This window comes from Homalodisca vitripennis, chromosome 5, assembly GCF_021130785.1.
Source record: "Homalodisca vitripennis isolate AUS2020 chromosome 5, UT_GWSS_2.1, whole genome shotgun sequence".
Classification (NCBI taxonomy): Eukaryota; Metazoa; Arthropoda; class Insecta; order Hemiptera; family Cicadellidae; genus Homalodisca; species Homalodisca vitripennis.
The window spans coordinates 127,881,949-127,896,869 of record NC_060211.1 but is presented as its reverse complement, the minus strand read 5'-3'; the positions used below and the strand labels follow the sequence as shown (position 1 = coordinate 127,896,869).

The following is a 14,921-nucleotide window of genomic DNA, read 5'->3' as shown; positions in this document are numbered from 1 at the left end:
GTCACGGTTAAAAGCAACAATACTGTTTGCAAAAGATATAATGAGATTATTTTACACACATAACGTAGCTACGGTGGGAAAAAATGATTCAGTGTGAACGTTGAGTTTAGCTCCAGTTCACCTTCCTCTTAGTGCAGCCTGGAATTTGACGTTCTCACAAACGTGGCGCAAATGTTCGTCTGAAGAGATCCAAAAAACGTCGGCGACGAAGAAGATTAAAATGAATTCTTTAAATCGTTTCGTCATTTATAACCATTGTTTCGATCGGTCTTTATATTTATTTTTTCTCTTTCCGAATCTCTCGATATAATTATGAAATTGCTTCACCTTAGTTTTCTAGGACCTCGGTCCTTTCTTTTATCTCTCATCTTCTGCTTTTGTCAAATTTTGTACCATTGAGTTAGTTTTATTTAAGCTTCCCTTCTTCTTTCATATACTTCTACAATTTAATTGTTCTTTTCTTCGAGTTTGTAGGTTACATCATTAAATACACATTGGCTTGGAATCCTTTTAATGCGTTTAGCTATTTTTATATCCACTCTTTACTTTATATTAAGTGTGCTTCTTCTATTATCCTTATTCAACTCTTATGTTTTCTTATCCCTTTGGTAATTACATACTCCCTATTATCTCTTTATTCTTGTTTCTTACCTTCTTTACCTATCAGGTATTTCATATTTATAAATGTGTTCTGTTCATAGACCATCTATCATCTACTAAATGTCAAGGTGGTAACCACTCAAGAAAACTATAGTTATATTTCCCATAATTCACATTTCCAAAATGTTTTTTCAGTACAATTATACTATCAAAAGGTCTAAAAAGCAATTATGCATTGATTTTAACAATAACAAGATGTATTAAATACATTTTTATATAGCACAAAGAAATTATTCTATTATATTAATTATATTTTATATACTTAAATTGTTCTAAATAATTAACGTAGCAATAATTTAATTTAAATGAGTGAACCTTCATATCTTGAAATTGGAGCGTAAGATTTTGGAATATTACACAATTGTGTTTATACAACACGAAATTCATATATTTTACGAATGACAGTTACATACATATTCATTGCGTTTGTATTTATTAATGTATATGAAATAAAACGAGAGAGTAGCTAGTAATTTTTGTAATGTACTACCGGTACTTCATTTTACGTTTACTGCTCAATATTATGGATGTTGAGTTTTCCGATATGCTGACCAACACGTGCGAAGTTTTTTTTTTTAAATTGGAACTACTTTCTAAGTTACTTTTAGCTGTAATACTTGTGCGCTGTGAAATTAACACAGATATTAGTAACATTGTTGTTACTAACTTTGTTTTGTTAGATTTAGTTGGGTTTTTCTTAAGCTACGTTACCCTCTCTTCTCATGATACATCACTACTAAATTTGCCCTTTTCATCTTCACCCTATTTCATGTTTTTATCTCATTGTACTTCCCCCGCCCAATACCTCTAATTACTACTGGGTCCCCAAGAGAGTTAAATGGGAGAGGATTATTAAATAAGTTAAGTTTTATTTTCGTAACAATCTTAATATGTTATTAGAACTTATTATAAAAATAATAAAACACCGTCTACTTCCAGGATTCCCGAATATTCAAACTGATAAATTATGATGTATTGTTGAGCGAATATTTTAAAACACGCATCACTCGCCACAGACTAATTCAAAGATATCTTATAGCTGCTAGTGGGTAAACCAGAGAATATGATATAATCTTATTTTACAACTTACGGACACCGCCTCTCATCTCTAGATGTTTAAAAATTTAACTATGTATTCTTAAGATAGTTCATTTCAAGAGAAGGCAATAATTTTCTCAGTCTCCCTCTGGGTACATTTGATCTTGGTATTTTTGAATTGATATTTATTTTAGTAACCGAAATATTTAAGATGGTGCAATAATATTTAGATTAATTTTCTTATACATTTTAGTCACAACCTTTTAAATTGCTATTTCTACAGACAAAAAACAGAAAAATTGCTTGATCATCTTTATCTTTTAACTTTAAATACTAACAGTGTAAATTGTATGAGTGATATTTACGTGGTTGATAGTGGTCGAGCAGATAAACGAGCGTACACTGACGAGATGTTTCGGGTACTTGGCTGATTTGCAGTCGAGCAGATAAACGAGCGTACACTGACGAGATGTTTCGGGTACTTGGCTGATTTGCAGTCGAACAGATAAACGAGCGTACACTGACGAGATGTTTCGGGTACTTGGCTGATTTGCAGTCGAACAGATAAACGAGCGTACACTGACGAGATGTTTCGGGTACTTGGCTGATTTGCAGTCGAGCAGATAAACGAGCGTACACTGACGAGATGTTTCGGGTACTTGGCTGATTTGCAGTCGAACAGATAAACGAGCGTACACTGAAGAGACCTTTCGGCTACTTATACTTGTACGTCGTGCGTACACGTATCCCTCCTCCTTCTTCTACGAATCCCTGTGTCGCTCCCGCCTTTTCTTTATCAATGAACTGATAAAGCTGTTTACTGATATGACGTGGCGGCCGGCCAGCTGGAAGTCGTTTCGGAGTCTGGACCTCACCTCTGTCACCATTCACTATTAATATGGTTATACAGCGTGTCTCTAAAATTGATTTAATCAATAAAATTGGCCTCCTATACTGGATTGGATTAATATTCCTGAAATTGGTTGAGGGCATCAAAATAATTGAATGAAACGCCAGTCCGAAGATGCTTCCGGTTCTCTGTCTGTGTGTTCCTTATTACATATATTAAAACTGTTTAAAATACGGAGTTGGAATTTGGTGCACTTTTATGCACATAAAATGACAAATTTCATGGTAACTGAAGATTTTCTTTGTACATAATTAAATATGATAGCATGTGCAACACAATCATTGCCTGACTTACCTGTCTACTAAATAATCTCATTACAGTATTATAAAACAAGTAGGTTTAAATGTTCTTAAAATATTGACAAAACCGTGAAAAACACTATTCTGTCATATGATCGATAAATCGGCTATACTTTAGTTCGAACATATATATCCAAAAATACTTTTTTATGATTTCACAGTTTTTTAATCCATTGAAACTAACAATTTTTAAACTTGTTAGTATTTAAAACTAATAAGACATATCAGTCCTCATTAATTTAATAATATTAGTAAAAGTAAATTGCTCCTTAACTGATTTTGACTACTTGGGTATAATTTATTTTCCGATTGCATATTTTGATGTTATTCTGTGTTAGTAAAAGTCTTCAATGTTCCCTAAATTTAGCATCGATTGCGGAAAACTGTTGCACTTTCAAAACCAAACATGACAAAATATTGTTTGTTTTTACAATTATAACTCAGGATATTCACAATATGTAAATAAATATTCAGTGCCGAGGTTTCAAAACTAAAAATAATAATCTACGCGAGATTTTAGTAAAAGATCAAAAACAAAAATATACATTTCTTTTCAAAAATAACTTTTTTACTTACTTTTTAGAAACAAAATCTGAACATATAATTTTAAAACACCTTAAACCCTCGAGCAGGAAACCACATTTACCTGCAATGGTTACTGAGATATAAAATTAATATAAACTTAAACGGTGAATCAACGAAAACTAAGAACCATATAACTAAAGCATTGAAACTGACTATTGAGTGGCCACCAACTCAATACGATAGGTTTTCTGGATCGTATGCCTCAAAATATTGGTCAGCAAGCTTCCATTTTAGAAAATTTTTCTTTTGTCTGACTTTTTCCATAGGTCCGTAGCCAATTTTGCCTCGCTGTATTTGCTCATTGTTCAAGCTTTAGATACGAGTAGTTGGAAGTACATTTCAAGTAGTGTTGCCAACATGACAACGAATAATACAAAGAATTATTACGTGTAGTACTATAACAAAGTAAAGTTTGGTAAAATCGTAAAATCTATTCATGCACGTATATAAAATTTTTCATATCCCGACTCTTCTAAATATACTAACACTTTTACGCACGTACATAAAAGACGACGGGAGGATGTATTTTTTATAAAATAATTTAATATCTTTAAGAAAATAATGTTTAAAAACTAAGTAATTTTCTTAAATTATATTTAATTTAAATTACAATTTTCTTATCTTATAAATGAATAAATCACATCTCAATTCCTAAAACTCATGTACACACTCTAAACATTTGGGTTTTTTTATCTTTAGTCGTTTATTTGGGCCTGATTAGAAAATTTGCTTAAATTTCCTACTTTAATTACTGTAACATTGAGTATCGTAATAACAAAACTTTTTTAATTTTTGTCTTCAAGCAAGTTTTTTTAAAGAACTGTGAATTTAAAATAAAAAGTAATTTCGCCCTTAAGACTTCCTTGAGAGGTTTTTACTGTTATGAAAATTATCGGATTTACTGTTATGCAAATCTCTGGTTCTTTTAAATGATTATTATTATAAAAAGAAGTTTGATAATGTTCCTTGTAGATTTATTAATTATATGGTATTTTAATCTAGGTGAAAGTATTTATGCACACAAAACCGTCCATTATTTTATCAGTTATCCTTTGTAAAACATTGAATTCTTTTACTAACGATCAAGATATTTATCAAGTTAGTTTCCTCTCTTAGTCACCATTTAATTTGATTTTGAAACTGGGTACTTTGGGTTGAGAGCTTAACTTAAGTCTACAGGAAATAATGTAATAGTAAAATAATAAAATGAAAAAATAAAAAACGCAGGTAATAACACTATTTTAATGGTGCTATATAGTTGTATGGCTCATGGTAGTAACAACGAAATACGCACGTGAGAATTGCAGTAAGTAATTACAATCATATCAGACCATTTAAAGCCTACTATAATAATTAAATTGCTTTCTATGTTATGCACGTCCGTCTTTCTTTACTTCAGTTTCTTTGTCGTTTTTATTTTTCAATGATACAAATAACATCTAAATGGTTACCTTAGTCGTTTTTCTTGAACAACATTGAAAATAATTGGTAAAAAAAATCTCAAAGTATTATGACGATAAATTTATTGGTGTCATCTGCAATATTATTAATTAATGGTGATTCGCTGGGATATGTCATAGTAAAAGATGGATCCAATGACTGTGTAAAGTAGTATAATACATGAATGGAATGTCTGATTGTGATTGAATAACCAAAGGTAGAGGTTTGCGATCCAGTACGGTATATTGTTGAAATGCAATATACAGTAGTTGTATTTACGAGCGAGGCTAAACCAAGGTCGGAAATACGATTAAGCGCCGAGAGGTACTTTTGCTCCGTGTGATGAATAACCTTTTTATCACAAAGAACAAAGTAAAACTTTGTTTTTATTTTATTCGAATCATAACAACTCAATATAATCATATTATCAAGTTTTAGTATCAAAAACAGCTGATATTAATTAGTGCTGGAACAATAACAATGCTTTGAGGTAAACTAATAAAAAGGTTTAAATGTGATTTTTCAGACACGTATTTTAAGGTGAGAAAAAAGTCAGTTCATGGACCAACTTAATTTAAAAAAGTTGTTATTAGTACTATTTGATAAAAAAGAGATTATTATTAATAGTAATAGACAGAAATTAAAAACTAAAGAGGGGAGGATTATTCACATTTTTTAGGAGAGAAACTGTAGAATTAAATATAAAAAACTTGACACTAGTGTCTGTTAGTTATTTTGCATTCACTTTTCCTAACTTGAAGAAATATTAATTGAAACCTAATAAAAACTTCCATTTAAAATAACTTCATAAAACATAGGCAGGACTGCTAAGAAACCACCATGACTCGTATTACGAAACTGGCTAATGTTTACTCATATCATGATGTTTGCCTAAGCCATGCAAGAAGCTGTTAGGCCTATAATTTATTACAGTGTAGAGTACAATATTTAGAGTTATTTCATCTATTGAAATATGAATACTGCGATATATATTTTGCACTGCACAAATGAATTTTTCCATTTACTCTAAGAGCACAAGTCATGAAAAATAATACATCAACTTAATACTTACTGTATATTATGGCGGAAAACACTGTCTTTTTATAAAATTCCATCGATAAAACTTCTAGCCTGCTTTCGATAACAACAACATATATTAGATTTTAACGGATATTTCACTAACTTAAGGTCTACCAACTGTATTACATGTACCCCACAGCGCGAGTTACTGACAACATTAGTATCTTTTGACCGCAACGGTTATCCCGATGAGACATAAATCACTTAGATATTGAGTCTGAGTGATATATTATGATGATAAGGTAAATTAAGGAGAGTCAGGCCTACTATCACTATTATCCTTACCACTGCTCGCATTTAAAAAAAACACAATAGTATACCAGATAGTATGTGCAGTTGATTGATCAATTATTACTATAATCTGTGGAATTGCCAGCCTTCCCTTCGACTAGGAATAGTACAGCCACGATCAACCTTGTTTAGTTACTACCGTCTGCAGGCTGACCAAGAAATTTGCCTCTCAATATTGATAGAGAAAAAGAAATTTGAGGAATGTCGTTATGTAAACTTAAGTCTGTTTCGCTAAATAGGAGCGTCGTTCTAGCAAACATTTTTTATGTGTACCCAATGTTTTGTACTTAACTATTGAAACGTATACAAAAACCGAAGGTATTATTATTTTTGTTCAGTATTAAATAAAAAAAATCCCAACTTTACAGATTGAAAGCTCTATTCAAATATTCGGGAAGGCAATGACTGAAAATGCTAAAGTATAAGTAATTAAGGTATATAAAATAAAAAGCATTTTAGACAGTTCCTAATGTCAGAAACATTAAGAATGATTTCCATTTCACGAATGAGGGATGAAAAGTCTCCAAAACTATCCTTTCTGTACTTTTAATTGAACATAAACAATTATATACATTCACTCGTACTTTATGAAATATAACCTTCTCCATTTATAAATTCAACTAATATATATATATATAAAACAAACATTAGTTATGACATTTTAAATTTAATTTTACCTTGTAAAAAATTATAAACTGAAGAGAACCCGCGGTTTCCGTCAAAGATGTTTTGGTTTGTCATCACAAAACCCAAATATTTTGGGTTATATGATGTCCCCACACCAAGGAACATTTTCAAACAATTTTTAATTATGTGAAATCAATTCCTGTCAACCTAAAAATTCACCAAATTTTCGTTTTTTTACCTCATATATACTACATATATATATATATATATTTTTTTTTTTATTACACCGTATATATTGTTAAACAGAATGCTTCGGAATGAAAATGTGGTTATCTCTATATTGGTAGAACCGTTCAGCCAGTCACTGCCAGTTGTAAGCAGAATGATATACGTTATCATTCAAGATAGAAACTGTCAGAATCATTCGTTCAGATAGTGAGTAACAATTTCCAAATCACAATACTACTGTCGTAGCATAATAACAGCCAGTTGTAAGCAGATGTTATACGTTACCTTATTAGCACATTCAATATTGAAACTGTCAGAATCATTCGTTCAGATAGTGAGTAACAATTGCCAAATCACAATACTACTGTCGTAGCATAATAACGGCCAGTTGTAAGTAGATGTTATACGTTCTCTTATTAGCACATTCAAGATAGAAACTGTCAGAATCATTCATTCGTTCATACAGTGAGTAACAATTGCCAAATCACAATACTACTGTCGTAGCATAATAACAGCCAGTTGTAAGTAGATGTTATACGTTCTCTTATTAGCACATTCAAGATAGAAACTGTCAGAATCATTCATTCGTTCATACAGTCAGTAACAATTGCCAAATCACAATACTACTGTCGTAGCATAATAACAGCCAGTTGTAAGCAGATGTTATACGTTATCTTATTAGCACATTCAAGATAGAAACTGTCAGAATCATTCGTTCAGATAGTGAGTAACAATTGCCAAATCACAATACTACTGTCGTAGCATAATAACAGCCAGTTGTAGGTAGATGTTATACGTTATCTTATTAGCACATTCAATATAGAAACTGTCAGAATCATTCATTCGTTCATACATTCAGTAACAACAGCCAAATCACAATACTACTGTCGTAGGATAATAACAGCCAGTTGTAAGTAGATGTTATACGTTCTCTTATTAGCACATTCAAGATAGAAACTGTCAGAATCATTCATTCGTTCATACAGTCAGTAACAATTGCCAAATCACAATACTACTGTCGTAGGATAATAACAGCCAGTTGTAAGTAGATGTTATACGTTATCTTATTAGCACATTCAATATAGAAACTGTCAAAATCATTCGTTCAGATCACTATCTGAACAGAGTAACTATTACATTGTTACTCACTAGTAACAATTTCGAAATCACAATACTACTGTGGTAGCATAATAACAGCCAGTTGTAGGTAGATGTTATACGTTATCTTATTAGCACATTCAATATTGAAACTGTCAGAATCATTCGTTCAGATAGTGAGTAACAATTGCCAAATCACAATACTACTGTCGTAGGATAATAACAGCCAGTTGTAAGTAGATGTTATACGTTATCTTATTAGCACATTCAATATAGAAACTGTCAGAATCATTCGTTCAGATAGTGAGTAACAATTGCCAAATCACAATACTACTGTCGTAGGATAATAACAGCCAGTTGTAAGTAGATGTTATACGTTCTCTTATTAGCACATTCAAGATAGAAACTGTCAGAATCATTCATTCGTTCATACAGTGAGTAACAATTGCCAAATCACAATACTACTGTCGTAGGATAATAACAGCCAGTTGTAAGTAGATGTTATACGTTCTCTTATTAGCACATTCAAGATAGAAACTGTCAGAATCATTCATTCGTTCATACAGTCAGTAACAATTGCCAAATCACAATACTACTGTCGTAGCATAATAACAGCCAGTTGTAGGTAGATGTTATACGTTATCTTATTAGCACATTCAATATAGAAACTGTCAGAATCATTCGTTCAGATAGTGAGTAACAATTGCCAAATCACAATACTACTGTCGTAGGATAATAACAGCCAGTTGTAAGTAGATGTTATACGTTCTCTTATTAGCACATTCAAGATAGAAACTGTCAGAATCATTCGTTCGTTCATACAGTCAGTAACAATTGCCAATTCACAATACTACTGTCGTAGGATAATAACAGCCAGTTGTAAGTAGATGTTATACGTTATCTTATTAGCACATTCAAGATAGACACTGTCAGAATCATTCGTTCGTTCATACAGTCAGTAACAATAGCCAAATCACAATACTACTGTCATAGCATAATAACAGCCAGTTGTAAGTAGATGTTATACGTTATCTTATTAGCACATTCAAGATAGAAACTGTCAGAATCATTCATTCGTTCATACAGTCAGTAACAATTGCCAATTCACAATACTACTGTCGTAGCATAATAACAGCCAGTTGTAAGTAGATGTTATACGTTCTCTTATTAGCACATTCAAGATAGAAACTGTCAGAATCATTCATTCGTTCATACAGTCAGTAACAATAGCCAAATCACAATACTACTGTCGTAGCATAAATAACAGCCAGTTGTAAGCAGATGTTATACGTTATCATTCAAGATAGAAACTGTCAGAATCATTCGTTCAGATAGTGAGTAACAATTGCCAAGTCACAATACTACTGTCGTAGGATAATAACAGCCAGTTGTAAGTAGATGTTATACGTTCTCTTATTAGCACATTCAAGATAGAAACTGTCAGAATCATTCATTCGTTCATACAGTCAGTAACAATTGCCAATTCACAATACTACTGTCTTAGCATAATCACAGCCAGTTGTAAGCAGATGTTATACGTTATCATTCAAGATAGAAACTGTCAGAATCATTCGTTCAGATAGTGAGTAACAATTGCCAAATCACAATACTACTGTCGTAGGATAATAACAGCCAGTTGTAAGTAGATGTTATACGTTCTCTTATTAGCACATTCAAGATAGAAACTGTCAGAATCATTCATTCGTTTTATACAGTCAGTAACAATAGCCACATCACAATACTACTGCCGGTTGTAAGCAGATGCGATATGATTTTGTACATTTATGGCATCTACATCACTGGGAAACAATGTACGTCACAGGGTACTGGTAATGTTCGGTATTAGATTGCGAAATATGATATCTTGACAGAGCCGTTGCAAATGATTGTTTTGATTTCTTAACATTGTAAACATATCAGTGATGAGTGAACAAAACAAATTAATAAATCCTCCCTCTCCCGCTTTATCTGGCTGAACTGCTATGTGTATTATCGTGCATCAACGATTCAATGCTCATTAACTGTTGAAATATCTAATATTCTAGGACAAACCGAGACATTTATTCAATCCACTGCCATAAATCTCGTGCTTTGATTAAATCACGATCTCTTAGAGAGTTGTATTATTAGAACAAGAGAACAAAACATTGGACTGAATAATATCACCATTGCAAAAGAACTTATCTAGATACCGTTTTAGTCATTCCAAACATTATATGTATTAATACCGTTTAGTGCTGAAATATGTTCTTTATTAATCGTGACTTTAAAATAATCTTTTGTTAATTACTTCCATGTTTATAGTTTAAATATCAACAAAAGTATGATACAAATTGTAACTGATTAATGCAATCATAAGCATTATTTATTAAAAATATATTTAAAATAGGAAAGTCGTTGGTCTAGGCAACATTACACATGTAATTTATGAATTTAAAATGGAATGTGTACACCATATCAACACTTATTTGTATTAATGGTGTTTGACGAACGGAATGTTTTAATTTTTCATTAAAATCTCTGTTTTGTGATCACCTTGTAATAATAATGAGCTTTCATAAAGAAAAATGTGATTTTAGATGATATAGTTACTATCTTGTTGATTAATAATTATTGGCCTCACGTTTTTATGATTAAATCAACGCTAGCGGGAGTGATTTAATGCACTAAATGGCGTTTTGTTGACCTTTGAGGTATTGTCACTCTACATACTTTGAGATAGTGTGGCTATAAACTTGATTTAATGAAACACAAAGAAGAGAGAACACCGTCGTGCATAAGTCAAAAATATCCCACCAAACATTCATTTACTTGTGTACGTAAGTTCTGAACCAGTAGCGTTAGTCATCGGCATGAGCTGTGGTGAGGATGGAGGGATGACTTTGATCGCGAGCAAAAAATGTTGTTCAATAAAATGAAATACCTTTGTTGAAAAGAAACAAATTCAAAGACCTGAGAATATTTCAAGACAAGCATGTACAAAGGTTTGCTGCAAAAACCTCTCAAGCAAGAATACTTACAATATTAAATTTTAAGGATCATACATTCTTAAAATTAAAAGAATGATGAATTTATATTCTTTAACTAGCCTTTTCCTATGAGAAGTAGGACACGTTTCATAAATTGGCTTGCATTTATAAATTCGGAAAACAGAGATAACGGAAATTTTAAGATAATCCAAAGGGGGGTTGTATATAATGTAATTGTAGATCAAATAACCCACGCAACGACGCTATCTGTCACTTAACACAATTACGAGTTGAACTTTACGATACGAGCCAAGAGGGAGTATAAAGACCGCGTTTGTCACTACAATATGTTACGTCAGGAGGAAGTTGGTGCATTACCTCTCTCGCTTTTGTGTCCTTAGGAGGGAGTAGATGACTTTAATCACGATACTCGATGACAAATCTGATAAACATACATAACAAAAAAATATGTATTCCAGTCCGATATTAGGACTCCAAAGGGATGAGAGGACTATTTTCCAACAAATGATTTATTTTTCGCAAAAACATCGCAGAATGCCTCGGATATATCTGATCAGGAACTGGAGCTTTTGGCCAAATCAGCGAAATAATTTGGTTTGCAGAGATACAGTTGATCAAACTAGTTGCATTTTAGTTTGACTCCAGTTTAAATAATTTACTTCAGGATTATTTCCACTACAATGGAGTTAAAAGTATTCAAAAATGTGCAATTTTTTTTCTAAAAAGGCTAATATGTGAAAATATGTGAGATATTTCAGAGAAAAGAATGTTCAAATAAACTGTTTACCAGTTTGTACACCAAAACTTTGCAGACAAGTTGATTTTATGACATCTTTACAGTAATTTACAGTAATATGTAGGGATGAAATAAAACCTAATCTGAGCCTAATGAGTGAGCAATAGTAACCTCAATTAAACAAATTAAAGGTTAAACAAATTATATGCGAGAAGCGTCTACATTGGACAAGCGTAATTTTCAATTAGGGTAAACTCGTTTACTGTAATTTATATAACTGTATATTTTATAAAGACTGTAATTACTTCATTAGACGTATATCTATAACGCATTAACAAGTTCCTAACTAAGGAACATAGTTCCTTGAAACCTACATTTAAGTTAAATAGTGTATAAACGTATTTCCCTGTTACAGAGGTGTTAACAACTAAATAAGTACTGATTTTACATATTATACTTAAACTTTTATGCACTCCGTTTATTGATAAAACGCCTAAAAATCACATAAATTAAATTAATCTGAAATCTAAACCGCGAACAAACATAAAAAAACCGTTTATCTTGGAAAAATAAAATAATTCTTCCGAATCTCATCTATTGTTTGTTGAGCAGCACCTTCAGCCCAAGAATGGTCACTACAGCGAACTTTATTTTGGGATACTCATTCATGAAGATGGTTATCAAGCCGACGTAGCGGAGCACCCCCTTGGCTCTGCCGACCACGTCTTTCTCCGTGAGCCAGAGCTGGCCAGGGCTGTACAGTCCACGGTCGTCCACGGGGTTGTTGTCGCCCTTGGTGAGAAATTTGAAGGTGCCGTCCTCCCGCTCGTGGACCCGCACCACCCTGTGCACGATGGGGATCTCCTTACCCTCCACCCGGAACACGACGATATCCCCCGTGCGGACAGGGTCTTCCGGGTAGTTGACGAGCAGCATGAGGTCCCCGCGGTGGAAGGCCGGCTCCATGCTGCCACTCAACACTACCACTATGGGGCTCTCGCTGTTGGTCACTACCATCAGACCCTTCCATACCATCAGTGCTGAGCACACTACCATAGCGAGACAGAGCACTTGGTCCAGGCACTGTCGCTTATTCGTGCGTTTCAACTCCTCGATGAACCCAAAGACCATCTTGGGACGTTTGCGACGACTGAAGTAAATAAACGCGAACTGGATGCTAAACAATGGCTGTTGACTTTCCTATACGAACAGCTGTTGGATTCCTCTACGAACAGCTGTGTTTGGATGGCAGTAATGGATAGAATCACCAAAGTCAACATTACGCCAGTGTGATGTCAGAACCTTAAAGAGTGATACGTCAACATACAAAGGGTGGTAGTGTAAAATAACGACTCGTATCGTTAACTGAATCAAAATATTGCTTTATAAACGTAAGCATTAGTTAATATTATGGTGAAATATCGGCATTTAACAATATTTAAAAACCGTTGAAATTTCTATAATTTATAACAAATGTTAAAAGTTTTGATTTGTAAAAACGTCTTTGTATTTTCAACTAAGGATAAGTTTCTTTACTAGATGATTCCTGGATTTATAGATAAGTTTTGAATTCAAAGAAACAATTTTAAACTGGTTTATTTAATAGGAAGTATCTTATATTTCTATGTAACCGCCAAAGGTCACACTGTAATTCATAATAATTACATGAATCAGCTTGTTTACAGAGTAATAAAACCCTAGAGCCATATAACGCGATCAATTGCCTTCATGTTTATGACAGGTAAAGGGCTTATTTGATATTAAATTATAGGAAACACAAATTACACTTAGAGGAATGGTTTTGCAACTTTAACTCACAACAGCATACAACACTGGTAATACATCATTATATACGTTTAGAGGTCACACCGGTCAGTGGCCTACTTCCTTATTATTGAAAGATGCATTAAATTCATGTATTCCAAAATAAGCTAATATATAAATAAAAAAGGTGATAATATGTTAGTTTTTATGTAAATTAAGTTTTCTCTCGATTGTTGAAGTGTAGTAGAACCTGTTTTCACGGCAACTGTTTTCTATGAGAATGAGACTTCTAGCTACGGAATGACTTTGTGTACGTTTTTCAACATTAATCATAATAATTTTCACTGATAATCTAGTTTTATTTGAAAATAAAATAATTGCATTTTTTAATTTTACCAGATATTCATAAGTTCCAGGTAAATCTGATGCCAATTAACCATATAATTATTTATATTTCATTCCTAACAAAACTTCCGTAAAGAACTACCTGAAAGTTAACTCAAATGTTAAAATTTTCATCGTCTTATTCAAGATGTGGGCATGTGGAAACAGAGTTATGGAAACTATATATAACTACACTACTGAACCAAATGAAAAGTTTCCATGAAATTTTATGAATATTTGGTGTTATTTCAAATGATATTTGATTATTTATACTGTCCATAATATGTTTATGGTCTCTTTATAGAAAGAGTCTTTTATAGACTGATGGATAGCCAAGAAAAATACAATAATATTATGAACTCTTTAAATTAATAAAAATGTTGTTATAGCTGAAAACACTATAGTTTGATTTATTTTTTTGATCAGAATCTTATTTAAAAATGTAATTTCATTCATTGTAGAAGCAAATTAGAATTCACAAACATAGCAATTTGATTTTAAAATACTAGTAAAGCTCAGAAAATTTGTTGTAATGGACTGAAATAGTACCCAATACTTAGGTTATACTTCTCTTCAAGCCATTTACAAGGTGTTTCGCGAGAGGTTGGTATAACTTCAGGAAGTTATACCAAAAACAAGCAAGGTCTATACGAATATGTTGCAAAATTCCCTTGTGAATAGAAATGTTCTATTTTAATCAATCATCTGTTGATGATGTAATCAGTAATAAAATTAAAACCGTATTTGGATACAAAAGCATAACCTTTTCACCCCTAACACAATACAAACAC

The 14,921-nt window shown here is 32.4% G+C and overlaps 2 protein-coding genes across 4 annotated transcripts in view; both read right to left on the bottom strand.

The window, feature by feature from the left end:
• Positions 1-14,921, bottom strand: part of LOC124362863 (sialin-like) — a 136,917-nt gene that overhangs the window by 51,469 nt on the left and 70,527 nt on the right. Inside the window, exon 1 of one of the 3 annotated variants that reach the window (XM_046817725.1) lies at positions 6,005-6,122. The exons of the other annotated variants lie outside the window; for them this stretch is intronic. Within the exon in view, the coding sequence (XP_046673681.1) occupies positions 6,005-6,047 (43 nt within the window). The 5' untranslated portion in view covers positions 6,048-6,122. Of the gene's footprint in view, positions 1-6,004; positions 6,123-14,921 lie in introns of those variants that run through there. 3 annotated transcript variants of the gene reach the window in all.
• LOC124362864 (signal peptidase complex catalytic subunit SEC11A) lies at positions 12,246-13,382 on the bottom strand. Its single transcript, XM_046817729.1, has one exon. The coding sequence runs from the start codon at positions 13,111-13,113 to the stop codon at positions 12,577-12,579; it is 537 nt and encodes a 178-aa protein (XP_046673685.1). The 5' UTR covers positions 13,114-13,382; the 3' UTR covers positions 12,246-12,576.

Excerpts from the sequence above, each read along its gene's own strand:
- LOC124362864 (XM_046817729.1), bottom strand. The coding sequence starts at position 13,113 with ATGGTCTTTGGGTTCATCGAGGAGTTGAAACGCACGAATAAGCGACAG.